The 16,259-nt window shown below is 45.5% G+C and overlaps 1 protein-coding gene across 1 annotated transcript in view; it reads right to left on the bottom strand.

Moving 5' to 3' along the window:
* Positions 1-954: 954 nt before the first annotated feature.
* Positions 955-16,259, bottom strand: part of ehd1b (EH-domain containing 1b) — a 34,708-nt gene continuing 19,403 nt past the window's right edge. The window contains exons 3-5 of the mRNA XM_058412596.1: positions 2,886-3,298; positions 2,354-2,518; positions 955-2,182 (exon numbers count right to left, since the gene is read on the bottom strand). Coding sequence (XP_058268579.1) covers positions 1,661-2,182; positions 2,354-2,518; positions 2,886-3,298 — 1,100 coding nt within the window. The 3' untranslated portion in view covers positions 955-1,660. The remainder of the gene's footprint in view (positions 2,183-2,353; positions 2,519-2,885; positions 3,299-16,259) is intronic.

The raw sequence follows: 16,259 nt of genomic DNA, 5'->3' as shown, positions 1-16,259 counted from the left end.
AAGTGTGTGAACGTTACTGTGTTAAATTGTTTGCAGTTAACACTTAAGCAGTGAGAGGAGAGGATGGTCAGTGATTAGAAACATGTCCAGCAGGAGGCGCTCTCACACTGCATGTTTAAGATTTTAGTGTGTTTATGGGAATTTTTGACCATTCCACTAGAAACACATTTGTGAGGTCAGGTACTGATGTTGGACAAGAAGGCCTGGCTCGCAGTCTCCACTTTAATTCATCCCAAAGGTGTTCTATCAGGTTGAGGTCAGGACTCATACACCAAAGTTCCTCCACACCAAACTCGCTTATCCATGTCTTTATGGACCTTGCTTTGTGCACTGGTGTGCAATCATGTTGGAACATGAAGGGGTCTTCTCCAAACTGTTCCCACAAAGTTGGGAGCATGAAATTGTCCAGAATGTCTTGGTATGCTGAAGCATTAAGAGTTCCTTTCACTGGAACTAAGGGGCTGAGCCCAACCCCCGAATTCAATCTTTTGGAGGGGTGTCCCAAAACTTTTGGCAATATAGTGTATACTGCACCAGTGATTTATTTCTTTTTCAATACTTTCCAATTTTTTAAATATAGGTTAGGCCTCTGATTAATGTTCCCTCTTTTCTCGGTTTCAAAATATCTTGCTTTCCTCCCAAATAGCTCTCAAAACAAGTGAAGGCTTCACAGGTGAAACTGAGAGACATTCAGAGTTATTACCTGTTATCAATCAATCGAACAGCATACACCTATTGCAATATCTTTTATTTTTGATCACTCGGAAAAATGGAAAGAAATAAAAGCCGAATTTCAGACCCATCGTCTCTTCTTTTACATTTTTTGATTTCGGACAAAAATATCTTCAGTGTTTAGTAAAAACAATAAAATTGGCCTTGTTGCTCCAATACTTTCAAAGGAGAAGGTACATTATATTGGCACCATGTATACACTAAACACACACACACACAGTATACGGTGATGAATCTTTATTTTATTAGATGTTGACAAACAGTAAATGTGAACATACTTAATAAACATTTAAATGGAGTCATGGAAAATTTAACAGACTGCAGCTGGTCCAGGCATTTGTTTTTTTACACATGTTCAGTGTGTACACACACACACACACACACACACAGAGAATTCTGCTGTGTAAAGCATGTTATATAAAAATAACATTAATAATGCAAATAATCAAATACTAAATAACAGTGCGAGTGTGTGTGAGTGTGTGCGAGTGTGTGTCCAAGAGAGAGAGAGAGAGAGACAGAGACAGAGAGAGAGGGAGAGAATGAAAGTGATGGAGTGTGTGTGTGGATTTTGGGCAAAACAGAGACAGAAGGAAAACACAGTATTTTATTATAACTGTAACTGCAGGTGTTTATTTGCCTACAGCAGTGAATCAAATTAATAATGCTAACATTAATTATTATTAATCAGTGTGCAGTGTGTAGGGAAACCAACACATGCAGCTCTAACCATGACACATGAATCACCAGTGAAGGCTGTTCACTGAGGGTTAGGGTGGTCTGCAAAGGGCTTAGTGTTTAGGGCTTAGTGTTTAGGGCTTAGTGTTTAGGGCTTGTTCTAGATCTTACTGACTAATGCTTTAGGGCTTAGTGGTTATGGTTTAGGGTTTAGTGGTTTAGGGGGTTAGTCAGGTTTCGGCTGTGAGCTCTACTGAGCGCGTTTGGATGGAGGCACCAGGTGAGAAGGCAGCTCTGCAGGTAACTCATGACCTTCAAGCTTCACCTTGATGAGATGATTAGCTAAGGCAAACTCCTCGTCATCCAGGAAACCGTCCTGGTCAACGTCAGCAAGTTTCCAGATTTTTCCAAGCACAGTGTTGGGCAGTTTGGACTTGACCATCTCGCGCTTGGCCATGGCGCCAGACACTTTGCCGTTGACGGGTGACAGTGTGTAGAATATCTCATCGTAGGTGTGCTTGTCTTTCTGCACCACCCACTCCAGCTCATCAATGCCCTCAGACACACCCTCTCCGTAACCACCACCAAAAGGTCCCACTGACACACCCTCAAAGGCCCCGCCCTGCACTGCAGCAGTGGGCGTGGACAACTCCTCCTGCCGCACCAACGTCATGAGCTTTGCAATGTCGTTCTCCAGCAGGTCGTCCACACACTCAAGTAGCTTTGGCTTCAGAGCCTGGAACTTAGCAAAGTCCTGGGACACCAGCAGCTCCTACACACACACACACACACACACACAGGAAAGAAAAGATATAGGCATAGGTAGGGGCAAAGTGGCTGCAGAATGAGTTGTTTTAGTGACACACTGATCCTCACCACACACACACACACACACAAAACTCACACAACAAGCACACATTCTACATTTCCCACTATACTGTACCTGCATTTTAGAGAGTTTGGGGAAATCCCCAGGAGAAATCTGATACTCCTTCTCGATCTTGGCATAGATCTCTCCCAAATTAGCAATCAGATCTTTCTTCTTATTCTCCTTACCAAACATGTTTGGCATCTCCTTCTTTAAGGCGCTGATGATGTATGCCTGCACCTATACAAGCACACACACACACACACCTCTGAGTGACTCGTGTTCTTGTGTCTCTCTGTACTGTATGCTTAAACGATGCTCTTCACCTTACACTAGGGGGCAGTGTGTGTGTGTGTGTGTCTTGGTCAGTGACTGTGGCCAAGGCAAGAAAAGCCCTTTTGAGATTACTATAGGTTGTAAGGTACTTTGTTGAGGCTTTTCATCTTGAGGTCGCTGTAGTAGTGTAGCGTTAGGTTAAGATAAAGCTCTGTATGTGAGTAGGGTGTATATTTTAGAGTACTAGTGTAGGGTGTAGGGTATAGGGTACCTTTGTGTGTTCCTATCAGTCTGGGTGCTGTATTAGTGCAAGTTGTAGGATATAGGGTACCTTGGCAAGGCGAGCTCTCTTGATCAGGTCGTTGAGTTTGCGCAGCGCGGCATTGCGCGGTAAACTCTGGATGTCCCTGAACAGGTCATGCTGTTCGGCCTCAAACAGTCGACGGTTATCAGCCACCAGCAGTGGCTGCGCCCAGAAGGAGCCAATGTAGACGCGCAGCACCTCAGGAGTGTTCACTATCTTCCCAAGAGACCACATGAGGGCGCCATAGACCCGCATGAGCTGCTGCGTGCTAATCTGATCAGCCTTGTTGAGAACCACGCGCATTTTGTCCTCGTGGTTTTTCAATGCACGAATCACCTCAGAGAACTCATCCGAAATGTCCAGCTTGTGGGCATCAAACAGCAGAATGATCCGGTCAACTCGCTCTGCAAACCACTCCAGCACTGCTGCAAAGTCATAACCTACACACACACAAACACAGTCATTCTCATAGACCCTTCCATTAAAAGTAAAAACTTCCAACAAACTTTCAGTTATGTTTGAATCTGAGACAGAGAGAGACAAAGAAAACAGTTTTTTGACCCTCTTTCCTCTGTGTGTGTGTGTGTGTGTGCGTGCGTTTGTGTGTGTACTCCACCCTCGCTTCCTATGGTCATTAAGTGTGTGCCTGAGTGTGTGTGCTTCCTTTCACAGGAAAAGCAACCATTTTTCCTTTTTGTGCTCAGTGTGTTCATTTATACCTTTGTATAAATGTGTATCATACCTATGCATGAATTATACACACACACACACAGAAGCAGTGGTACTATATTACCCAACATGCACCACACCAGTACAAAACACACATCTTAGCTTCCTTTATTGTTAGTTAACGAGCCATTGAGCATAAACATTCAATCCTGTGGCGAAGCAGGAGAACTCATGTAGCACCTAGCTCATTAACCCATCACTGTAACACATTACAGATTATTACAAGTTAAAACACATTATTTTAAATTAAAATGTGTGTGCAGCGGCACTGTGTCTCCTATCATATACACCCATCAGGCATAACATTATGAGCAGTGAGAGGTGAAGTGAATAACACTGATGATCTCCTCACCTGTTAGTGGGTGGGATATATTAAAAGCAAGTGAACATTTTGTTCTCAAAGTTGATGTTAGAAGCAGGAAAAATGGGCAAGCGTAAGGATTTGAGCGAGTTTGACAAGGGCCAAATTGTGATGGCTAGACGACTGGATCAGAGCATCTCCAAATCCTCAGCTCTTGTGGGGTGTTCCCGGTCTGCAGTGGTCATTATCTATCAAAAGTGGTCCAAGGAAGGAACAGGGGTGAACCGGTAACAGGGTCAAGGCTCAAAGATGCATGTAGGAAGCAAAGGCTGGCCCGTGTGATCCGATCCAACAGACAAGCTACTGTTGCTCAAATTGCTGAAGAAGTTAATGCTGGTTCTGATAGAAAGGTGTCAGAATACACAGTGCATGACGGGTCAAGCAGCAAAAGGGGGACTAACACAATAATAGGCAGGTGGTCATAAAGTTATGCCTGGTCAGTGTATATAGTGTGCTATATATTGCCTAGAATTTGGAAGCACTGGAAATGATGTAAACGTAAATACAAGTTGCTCCCAACTCTCCAACATACACTACTCTCAGGCTGTGTCCCAAATTAGTGTACACTTCCTGTAGCATTATGAAAAGGAATAAAAAGGGCAGACAGGTCAGAGTGAGCATGCTCTATGTTTGAGTGACCCTCAGCGTTAATGGGTAACTATAGCAACACAAAGGTCACCTGAGTCAGGTGAGATCATCTGCATACACTGAATATACATAAATATTCATCTACAGCATTGTTCTTCAGGTAACACACACTGTATATGTGCAGATAAATCAGCTCCACACTATAGTCAAAAACACCCGCACACACACACATACACACACGCACACACACACCCCCCCCATGACTCGTGTTGCATTCAGTAGATTGTACTCTCGGTAGGAGGCTCTGTAAGACATGTTAAAAAGAAGCAAGGGGACAGCGGTATCTGAGGGTGTGTCTCTCAAACACAATCCCATAATGCAGAGAGAGAGAGACATGGTGGACTGTGTCTTTAACACACTGATTATATGATCATAAACCACTGATAAATTGCAGTACACCGGTGTAATATAAGCAGAGCAGGTCAATTTCTCTCTCGCTCACACACACACAGTACAACTCTGTGTTTAGTCCAGTGTAAAGTGCACTTTCAAGGTCACTGAGGTCATATGCTTCAGGAGGAGATGAGGACAATATTTATATTACTCTACAAAGTAGTGTGTGTGTGTGTGTGTACTGTACACAAACACTGTCAGGAGCGGCGTTTCATCAGATCTGAGTGATATGATGATCTACCAGCATTTTATGTTAATTTGCGCACACACACACACACACACACACACACGAAGAGTGTAGAAACTGAGCTGTTGCATTATGACAGTAAACTCTGATGAGATGGGCCCTGCAGTGGGGTCAAAGGTCACACTGCAGTACTACAGTCAGCAGCACAGCGCAGATTATTAACTTACCTGCTAAATTATAACTCTGAGCACAGCACACATACTTAGCTAGAATTTACACATTGTTTGGAATGTGTGTGAGTGTATGCGAATAAATGGCGGTTTTCTGTGCACATTTTGTGCTGTCAAAATGTTAAAGTGTGTTAAAATATACAATATACACTCCGGCATGCAGACACACACAGCTCCTTAAATGAATGCACTTCATCGTGCACATCATAATAAGATTGTAGGAAATGGGTAGTGATTTATATAGGAGAGAGTGCACCAGTGTGTTAATGTTAAACTCAGAGAGAAAGAGTGTGTGTGTGCGTGTGTGTGTGTGGACTAGTTCAGGATTCTTAAGGAAGTAAAAGTCATAACCTTCCAACAACCTTCTATTCTCCTCATGTGCGTGTTCACAGAAAGAATGTTCGTTCATGCTTGTGTGTGTGTGTGTGTGTGCCCGCATGTGGTGTTCCTGTGAAAGCAGCTCAAATGTTCCACCTTGGTGTTTGTGTGTGTGTGTGTGTGTGTGCTGCGGTTAACAGGGCTCTACCATTACATCAGCACACAATTATTCCCTCTGTACAGTCCAAGCACAGTAGACCATGTACACTCACACACACACACACTCACACACACACACTCACACACAATCACTGACACGCACTCACTCACTCACTGACACGCACTCACTCACTCACTGACACGCACTCACTCACTGACACGCACTCACTGACACGCACTCACTCACTGACACGCACTCACTCACTGACACACTCACTCACTGACACACACTCACTCACTGACACGCACTCACTCACTGACACACACTCACTCACTGACACACACTCACTCACTGACACGCACTCACTCACTAAAACACTCATTCACTAAAACACTCATTCACTGACACACTCATTCACTGACACACTCATTCACTGACACACTCACTGACTGACACACACTCACTGACTCACTCACTGACACGCACTCACTCACTCACACGCACTGACACGCACTCACTCACTCACACGCACTCACTCACTCACTCACTGACACGCACTCACTCACTGACACGCACTCACTCACTCACTGACACGCAGTCACTCACTCACTCACTGACACGCAGTCACTCACTCACTGACACGCACTCACTCACTGACACGCACTCACTCACTCACTGACACGCACTCACTCACTCACTCACTGACACGCACTCACTCACTCACTGACACGCACTCACTCACTGAAACACACTCACTCACTGACATGCACTCACTGACACGCACTCACTGACACGCACTCACACGCACTCACTCACTCACTGACACGCACTCACTCACTCACTGACACACACTCACTCACTCACTGACACGCAGTCACTCACTCACTGACACGCAGTCACTCACTCACTGACACGCACTCACTCACTGACATGCACTCACTGACACGCACTCACTGACACGCACTCACTCACTCACTGACACGCACTCACTCACTCACTCACTGACACGCACTCACTCACTGACACGCACTCACTCACTCACTGACACGCACTCACTCACTGACACGCACTCACTGACACGCACTCACTCACTCACTGACACGCACTCACTGACACGCACTCACTCACTGACACACACTCACTCACTGACACACACTCACTCACTAAAACACGCACTCACTGATGCACTCACTGACACTCACTCACTCACTGACACGCACTCACTCACTGACACGCACGCACTCACTCACTGACACGCACTCACTCACTGACACACACTCACTCACTAAAACACGCACTCACTGATGCACTCACTGACACTCACTCACTCACTGACACGCACTCACTCACTGACACGCACGCACTCACTCACTGACACGCACTCACTCACTCACTCACTGACGCACTCACTCACTGACACACACTCACTGACACACTCACTGACACACACTCACTGACACACACTCACTGACACACACTCACTGACACACTCTCTCACTAAAACGCTCACTCACTGACACACTCAGTCACTAAAACACTCACTCACTCACTAAAACACTCACTCACTCACTAAAACACTCACTCACTCACTAAAACACTCACTCACTCACTAAAACACTCACTCTCACTCACTAAAACACTCACTCTCACTCACTAAAACACTCACTCTCACTCACTAAAACACTCACTCACTCACTAAAACACTCACTCACTCACTAAAATACACACACACACAAACACTCACTCACTAAAACACTCACTCACTCACTAAAATACACACACACACTCACTAAAACACGCACTCACTCACTCACTAAAACACTCACTCACTCACTAAAATACACACACACACTCACTAAAACACTCAGTCACACTCACTAAAACACGCACTCACTCACTCACTAAAACACGCACGCACTAACTCACTAAAACACTCACTCACTCACTAAAATACACACACACACTCACTAAAACACTCAGTCACACTCACTAAAACACGCACTCACTCACTAAAACACGCACTCACTCACTCACTAAAACACGCACTCACTCACTCACTAAAACACTCAGTCACACTCACTAAAACACTCAGTCACACTCACTAAAACACGCACTCACTCACTCACTAAAACACGCACTCACTCACTCACTAAAACACGCACTCACTCACTCACTAAAACACGCACTCACTCACTCACTAAAACACGCACTCACTCACTCACTAAAACACGCACTCACTCACTCACTAAAACACGCACTCACTCACTCACTAAAACACGCACTCACTCACTCACTAAAACACGCACTCACTCACTCACTAAAACACGCACTCACTCACTCACTAAAACACTCAGTCACACTCACTAAAACACTCAGTCACACTCACTAAAACACGCACTCACTCACTCACTAAAACACGCACTCACTCACTCACTAAAACACGCACTCACTCACTCACTAAAACACGCACTCACTCACTCACTAAAACACGCACTCACTCACTCACTAAAACACGCACTCACTCTCACTCACTAAAACACTCACTCTCACTCACTAAAACACTCACTCTCACTCACTAAAACACGCACTCACTCACTAAAACACGCACTCACTCACTCACTAAAACACGCACTCACTCACTCACTAAAACACTCACTCTCACTCACTAAAACACGCACTCACTCACTCACTAAAACACGCACTCACTCACTCACTAAAACACGCACTCACTCACTCACTAAAACACGCACTCACTCACTCACTAAAACACGCACTCACTCACTCACTAAAACACGCACTCACTCACTCACTAAAACACGCACTCACTCACTCACTAAAACACGCACTCACTCACTCACTAAAACACGCACTCACTCACTCACTAAAACACGCACTCACTCACTCACTAAAACACTCACTCACTCACTCACTAAAACACACACTCACTCACTCACTAAAACACGCACTCACTCACTCACTAAAACACGCACTCACTCACTCACTAAAACACGCACTCACTCACTAAAACACGCACTCACTCACTAAAACACGCACTCACTCACTAAAACACGCACTCACTCACTAAAACACGCACTCACTCACTAAAACACGCACTCACTCACTAAAACACGCACTCACTAAAACACGCACTCACTAAAACACGCACTCACTCACTCACACGCACTCACTCACTCACTAAAACACGCACTCACTCACACGCACTCACTCACTCACTGACACGCACTCACTCACTCACTGACACGCACTCACTCACTGACACGCACTCACTCACTGACACGCACTCACTGACACGCACTCACTGACACGCACTCACTGACACGCACTCACTGACACGCACTCACTCACTGACACGCACTCACTCACTGACACGCACTCACTCACTGACACGCACGCACTCACTGACACGCACGCACTCACTGACACGCACGCACTCACTAAAACACGCACTCACTGATGCACTCACTGACACTCACTCACTCACTGACACGCACTCACTCACTGACACGCACTCACTCACTGACACGCACGCACTCACTGACACGCACGCACTCACTGACACGCACGCACTCACTGACACGCACTCACTCACTAAAACACTCATTCACTGACACACACTCACTGACTGACACACTCACTCACTAAAACACGCACTCACTGATGCACTCACTGACACGCACTCACTCACTGACACGCACGCACTCACTGACACGCACGCACTCACTGACACGCACGCACTCACTGACACGCACGCACTCACTGACACGCACTCACTCACTAAAACACTCATTCACTGACACACACTCACTGACTGACACACTCACTCACTGACACACACTCACTCACTCACTGACACGCACGCACGCACTCACTCACTGACACGCACGCACTCACTCACTCACTCACTGACACGCACGCACTCACTCACTCACTGACACACTCACTCACTGACACACACTCACTGACACGCACTCACTCACTGACACGCACTCACTCACTGACACGCACTCACTCACTGACACGCACTCACTCACTGACACGCACTCACTCACTAAAACACTCATTCACTGACACACACTCACTGACTGACACACTCACTCACTGACACACACTCACTCACTCACTGACACGCACGCACTCACTCACTCACTGACACGCACTCACTCACTGACACACTCACTCACTCACTGACACACTCACTCACTGACACACACACTCACTGACACACACTCACTGACACACACTCACTGACACACACTCTCACTAAAACGCTCACTCACTGACACACTCACTCACTGACACACTCAGTCACTAAAACACTCACTCACACTCACTAAAACACTCACTCACTCACTAAAACACTCACTCACTCACTAAAACACTCACTCACTCACTAAAACACTCACTCACTCACTAAAACACTCACTCACTCACTAAAACACGCACTCACTCACTAAAACACGCACTCACTCACTCACTAAAACACTCACTCACTCACTAAAACACTCACTCACTCACTAAAACACTCACTCACTCACTAAAACACTCACTCACTCACTAAAACACGCACTCACTCACTAAAACACGCACTCACTCACTCACTAAAACACGCACTCACTCACTCACTAAAACACGCACTCACTAACTCACTAAAACACGCACTCACTAACTCACTAAAATACGCACTCACTCACTAAAACACACACGCACTCACTAAAACACGCACTCACTCACTCAAACACGCACTCACTCACTCAAACACGCACTCACTCAAACACGCACTCACTCACTCAAACACGCACTCACTCAAACACGCACTCACTCAAACACTCACTCAAACACTCACTCAAACACTCACTCAAACACTCACTCAAACACTCACTCAAACACTCACTCACTCACTAAAACACGCACTCACTCACTCACTAAAACACGCACTCACTCACTAAAACACTCACTCACTAAAACACTCAGTCACACTCACTAAAACACTCAGTCACACACTAAAACACTCACTCACACTCACTAAAACACTCACTCACTCACTAAAACACTCACTCACTCACTAAAACACTCACTCACTCACTAAAACACTCACTCACTCACTAAAACACTCACTCACTCACTAAAACACGCACTCACTCACTAAAACACGCACTCACTCACTCACTAAAACACGCACTCACTCACTCACTAAAACACGCACTCACTCACTCACTAAAACACGCACTCACTCACTCACTAAAACACTCACACACTCACTAAAACACGCACTCACTCACTAAAACACGCACTCACTCACTAAAACACGCACTCACTAACTCACTAAAACACTCACTCACTAACTCACTAAAACACGCACTCACTCACTAAAACACGCACTCACTCACTAAAACACGCACTCACTCACTAAAACACGCACTCACTAAAACACGCACTCACTCACTCAAACACGCACTCACTCACTCAAACACGCACTCACTCACTCAAACACGCACTCACTCACTCAAACACGCACTCACTCACTCAAACACGCACTCACTCACTCAAACACGCACTCACTCACTCAAACACGCACTCACTCAAACACTCACTCAAACACTCACTCACTCACTAAAACACGCACTCACTCACTCACTAAAACACGCACTCACTCACTAAAACACTCACTCACTAAAACACTCACTCAAACACTCACTCACTCACTAAAACACGCACTCACTCACTCACTAAAACACGCACTCACTCACTAAAACACTCACTCACTAAAACACTCAGTCACACTCACTAAAACACTCAGTCACACTCACTAAAACACTCACTCTCACTCACTAAAACACTCACTCTCACTCACTAAAACACTCACTCTCACTCACAAACACTCACTCTCACTCACTAAAACACTCACTCTCACTCACTAAAATACACACACACACTCACTCACTAAAATACACACACACACTCACTCACTAAAATACACACACACACACACACACACACACTCACTAAAATACACACACACACACACACACTCACTAAAACACTGTCACACTCACTAAAACAGTCACACTCACTAAAACAGTCACACTCACTAAAACACAGTCACACTCACTAAAACACTCATACACTCACTAAAACACTGTCACACTCACTAAAACACTGTCACACTCACTAAAACACTGTCACACTCACTAAAACACTCACTCACACACAAACTCACTCACACACAAACACTCACTCACTAAAATACACACACACACTCACTAAAACACTCAGTCACACTCACTAAAACACTGTCACACTCACAAACACTCACTCACTCACTAAAACACTCACTCACTCACTAAAACACTCACTCACACTCACTAAAACACTCACTCACACTCACTAAAACACTCACACACTCACTAAAACACTCACACACTCACTAAAACACTCACTCACTCACTAAAACACTCACTCACACTCACTAAAACACTCACACACTCACTCACTAAAACACTCACACACTCACTCACTAAAACACACACACACTCACTAAAACACTCACTCACTAAAACACTCAGTCACACTCACTAAAACACGTACTCACTAACTCACTAAAACACGCACTCACTAACTCACTAAAACACGCACTCACTAACTCACTAAAACACGCACTCACTAACTCACTAAAACACGCACTCACTCACTAAAACACGCACTCACTCACTAAAACACGCACTCACTCACTCACTAAAACACGCACTCACTCACTCACTAAAACACGCACTCACTCACTCACTAAAACACGCACTCACTCACTCACTAAAACACTCACTCACTAAAACACGCACTCACTAAAACACGCACTCACTAAAACACGCACTCACTAAAACACGCACTCACTAAAACACGCACGCACTCACTCACTAAAACACGCACGCACTCACTCACTAAAACACGCACGCACTCACTCACTAAAACACGCACGCACTCACTCACTAAAACACGCACTCACTCACTCACTAAAACACGCACTCACTCACTCACTAAAACACGCACTCACAAACACGCACTCACAAACACGCACTCACAAACACGCACTCACAAACACGCACTCACAAACACGCACTCACTAAAACACGCACTCACTAAAACACGCACTCACTCACTCACTAAAACACGCACTCACTCACTCACTCACTAAAACACGCACTCACAAACACGCACTCACAAACACGCACTCACAAACACGCACTCACAAACACGCACTCACAAACACGCACTCACTAAAACACGCACTCACTAAAACACGCACTCACTAAAACACGCACTCACTAAAACACGCACTCACTAAAACACGCACTCACTAAAACACGCACTCACTCACTCACTAAAACACGCACTCACTCACTCACTCACTAAAACACTCACTCACTAAAACACTCACTCACTAAAACACGCACTCACTAAAACACGCACTCACTAAAACACGCACTCACTAAAACACGCACTCACTAAAACACGCACTCACTCACTCACACGCACTCACTCACTCACTAAAACACGCACTCACTCACACGCACTCACTCACTCACTGACACGCACTCACTCACTCACTGACACGCACTCACTCACTGACACGCACTCACTGACACGCACTCACTGACACGCACTCACTGACACGCACTCACTGACACGCACTCACTCACTGACACGCACTCACTCACTGACACACTCACTCACTGACACACTCACTCACTAAAACACGCACTCACTGATGCACTCACTGACACTCACTCACTCACTGACACGCACTCACTCACTGACACGCACTCACTCACTGACACGCACTCACTCACTGACACGCACGCACTCACTGACACGCACTCACTCACTAAAACACTCATTCACTGACACACACTCACTGACTGACACACTCACTCACTAAAACACGCACTCACTGATGCACTCACTGACACGCACTCACTCACTGACACGCACTCACTCACTGACACGCACGCACTCACTGACACGCACGCACTCACTGACACGCACTCACTCACTAAAACACTCATTCACTGACACACACTCACTGACTGACACACTCACTCACTGACACACACTCACTCACTCACTGACACGCACGCACTCACTCACTGACACGCACGCACTCACTCACTCACTGACACGCACGCACTCACTCACTCACTGACACACTCACTCACTGACACACACACTGACACGCACTCACTCACTGACACGCACTCACTCACTGACACGCACTCACTCACTGACACGCACTCACTCACTCACTGACACACACACTCACTGACACGCACTCATTCACTGACACACACTCACTGACTGACACACTCACTCACTGACACACACTCACTCACTCACTGACACGCACGCACTCACTCACTGACACGCACGCACTCACTCACTCACTGACACGCACGCACTCACTCACTCACTGACACGCACGCACTCACTCACTCACTGACACACTCACTCACTGACACACACACTCACTGACACACACTCACTGACACACACTCACTGACACACACTCACTGACACACACTCTCACTAAAACGCTCACTCACACTCACTAAAACACTCACTCACTCACTAAAACACTCACTCACTCACTAAAACACGCACTCACTCACTCACTAAAACACGCACTCACTCACAAACACTCACTCACTAAAACACTCAGTCACACTCACTAAAACACTCAGTCACACTCACTAAAACACTCACTCTCACTCACTAAAACACTCACTCTCACTCACAAACACTCACTCTCACTCACTAAAACACTCACTCACTCACTAAAATACACACACACACTCACTCACTAAAATACACACACACACTCACTCACTAAAATACACACACACACTCACTCACTAAAATACACACACACACTCACTCACTAAAACACTCACTCACTAAAATACACACACACACACACACTCACTAAAACACTGTCACACTCACTAAAACAGTCACACTCACTAAAACAGTCACACTCACTAAAACACAGTCACACTCACTAAAACACTCATACACTCACTAAAACACTGTCACACTCACTAAAACACTGTCACACTCACTAAAACACTGTCACACTCACTAAAACACTCACTCACACACAAACTCACTCACACACAAACACTCACTCACTAAAATACACACACACACTCACTAAAACACTCAGTCACACTCACTAAAACACTGTCACACTCACTAAAACACTCACTCACTCACTAAAACACTCACTCACTCACTAAAACACTCACTCACTCACTAAAACACTCACTCACACTCACTAAAACACTCACTCACACTCACTAAAACACTCACTCACACTCACTAAAACACTCACACACTCACTCACTAAAACACTCACTCACACTCACTAAAACACTCACACACTCACTCACTAAAACACACACACACTCACTAAAACACTCACTCACTAAAACACTCACTCACTCACTAAAACACTCAGTCACACTCACTAAAACACGTACTCACTAACTCACTAAAACACGCACTCACTAACTCACTAAAACACGCACTCACTAACTCACTAAAACACGCACTCACTAACTCACTAAAACACGTACTCACTCACTAAAACACGCACTCACTCACTAAAACACGCACTCACTCACTAAAACACGCACTCACTCACTCACTAAAACACGCACTCACTCACTCACTAAAACACTCACTCACTAAAACACGCACTCACTAAAACACGCACTCACTAAAACACGCACTCACTAAAACACGCACGCACTCACTCACTAAAACACGCACGCACTCACTCACTAAAACACGCACTCACTCACTCACTAAAACACGCACTCACTCACTCACTAAAACACGCACTCACAAACACGCACTCACAAACACGCACTCACAAACACGCACTCACAAACACGCACTCACAAACACGCACTCACAAACACGCACTCACTAAAACACGCACTCACTAAAACACGCACTCACTCACTCACTAAAACACGCACTCACTCACGCACTCACAAACACGCACTCACAAACACGCACTCACAAACACGCACTCACAAACACGCACTCACTAAAACACGCACTCACTAAAACACGCACTCACTAAAACACGCACTCACTAAAACACGCACTCACTCACTCAAACACGCACTCACTCACTAAAACACTCACTCACTAAAACACTCAGTCACACTCACTAAAACACTCAGTCACACTCACTAAAACACTCACTCTCACTCACTAAAACACTCACTCTCACTCACTAAAATACACACACACACTCACTCACTAAAATACACACACACACACTCACTCACTAAAA

Source organism: Hemibagrus wyckioides, linkage group LG16 (genome assembly GCF_019097595.1).
Source record: "Hemibagrus wyckioides isolate EC202008001 linkage group LG16, SWU_Hwy_1.0, whole genome shotgun sequence".
Taxonomy (NCBI): domain Eukaryota; kingdom Metazoa; phylum Chordata; class Actinopteri; order Siluriformes; family Bagridae; genus Hemibagrus; species Hemibagrus wyckioides.
The sequence above is the reverse complement of the archived record's forward strand: the minus strand, read 5'-3'. Positions and strand labels throughout refer to the sequence as shown.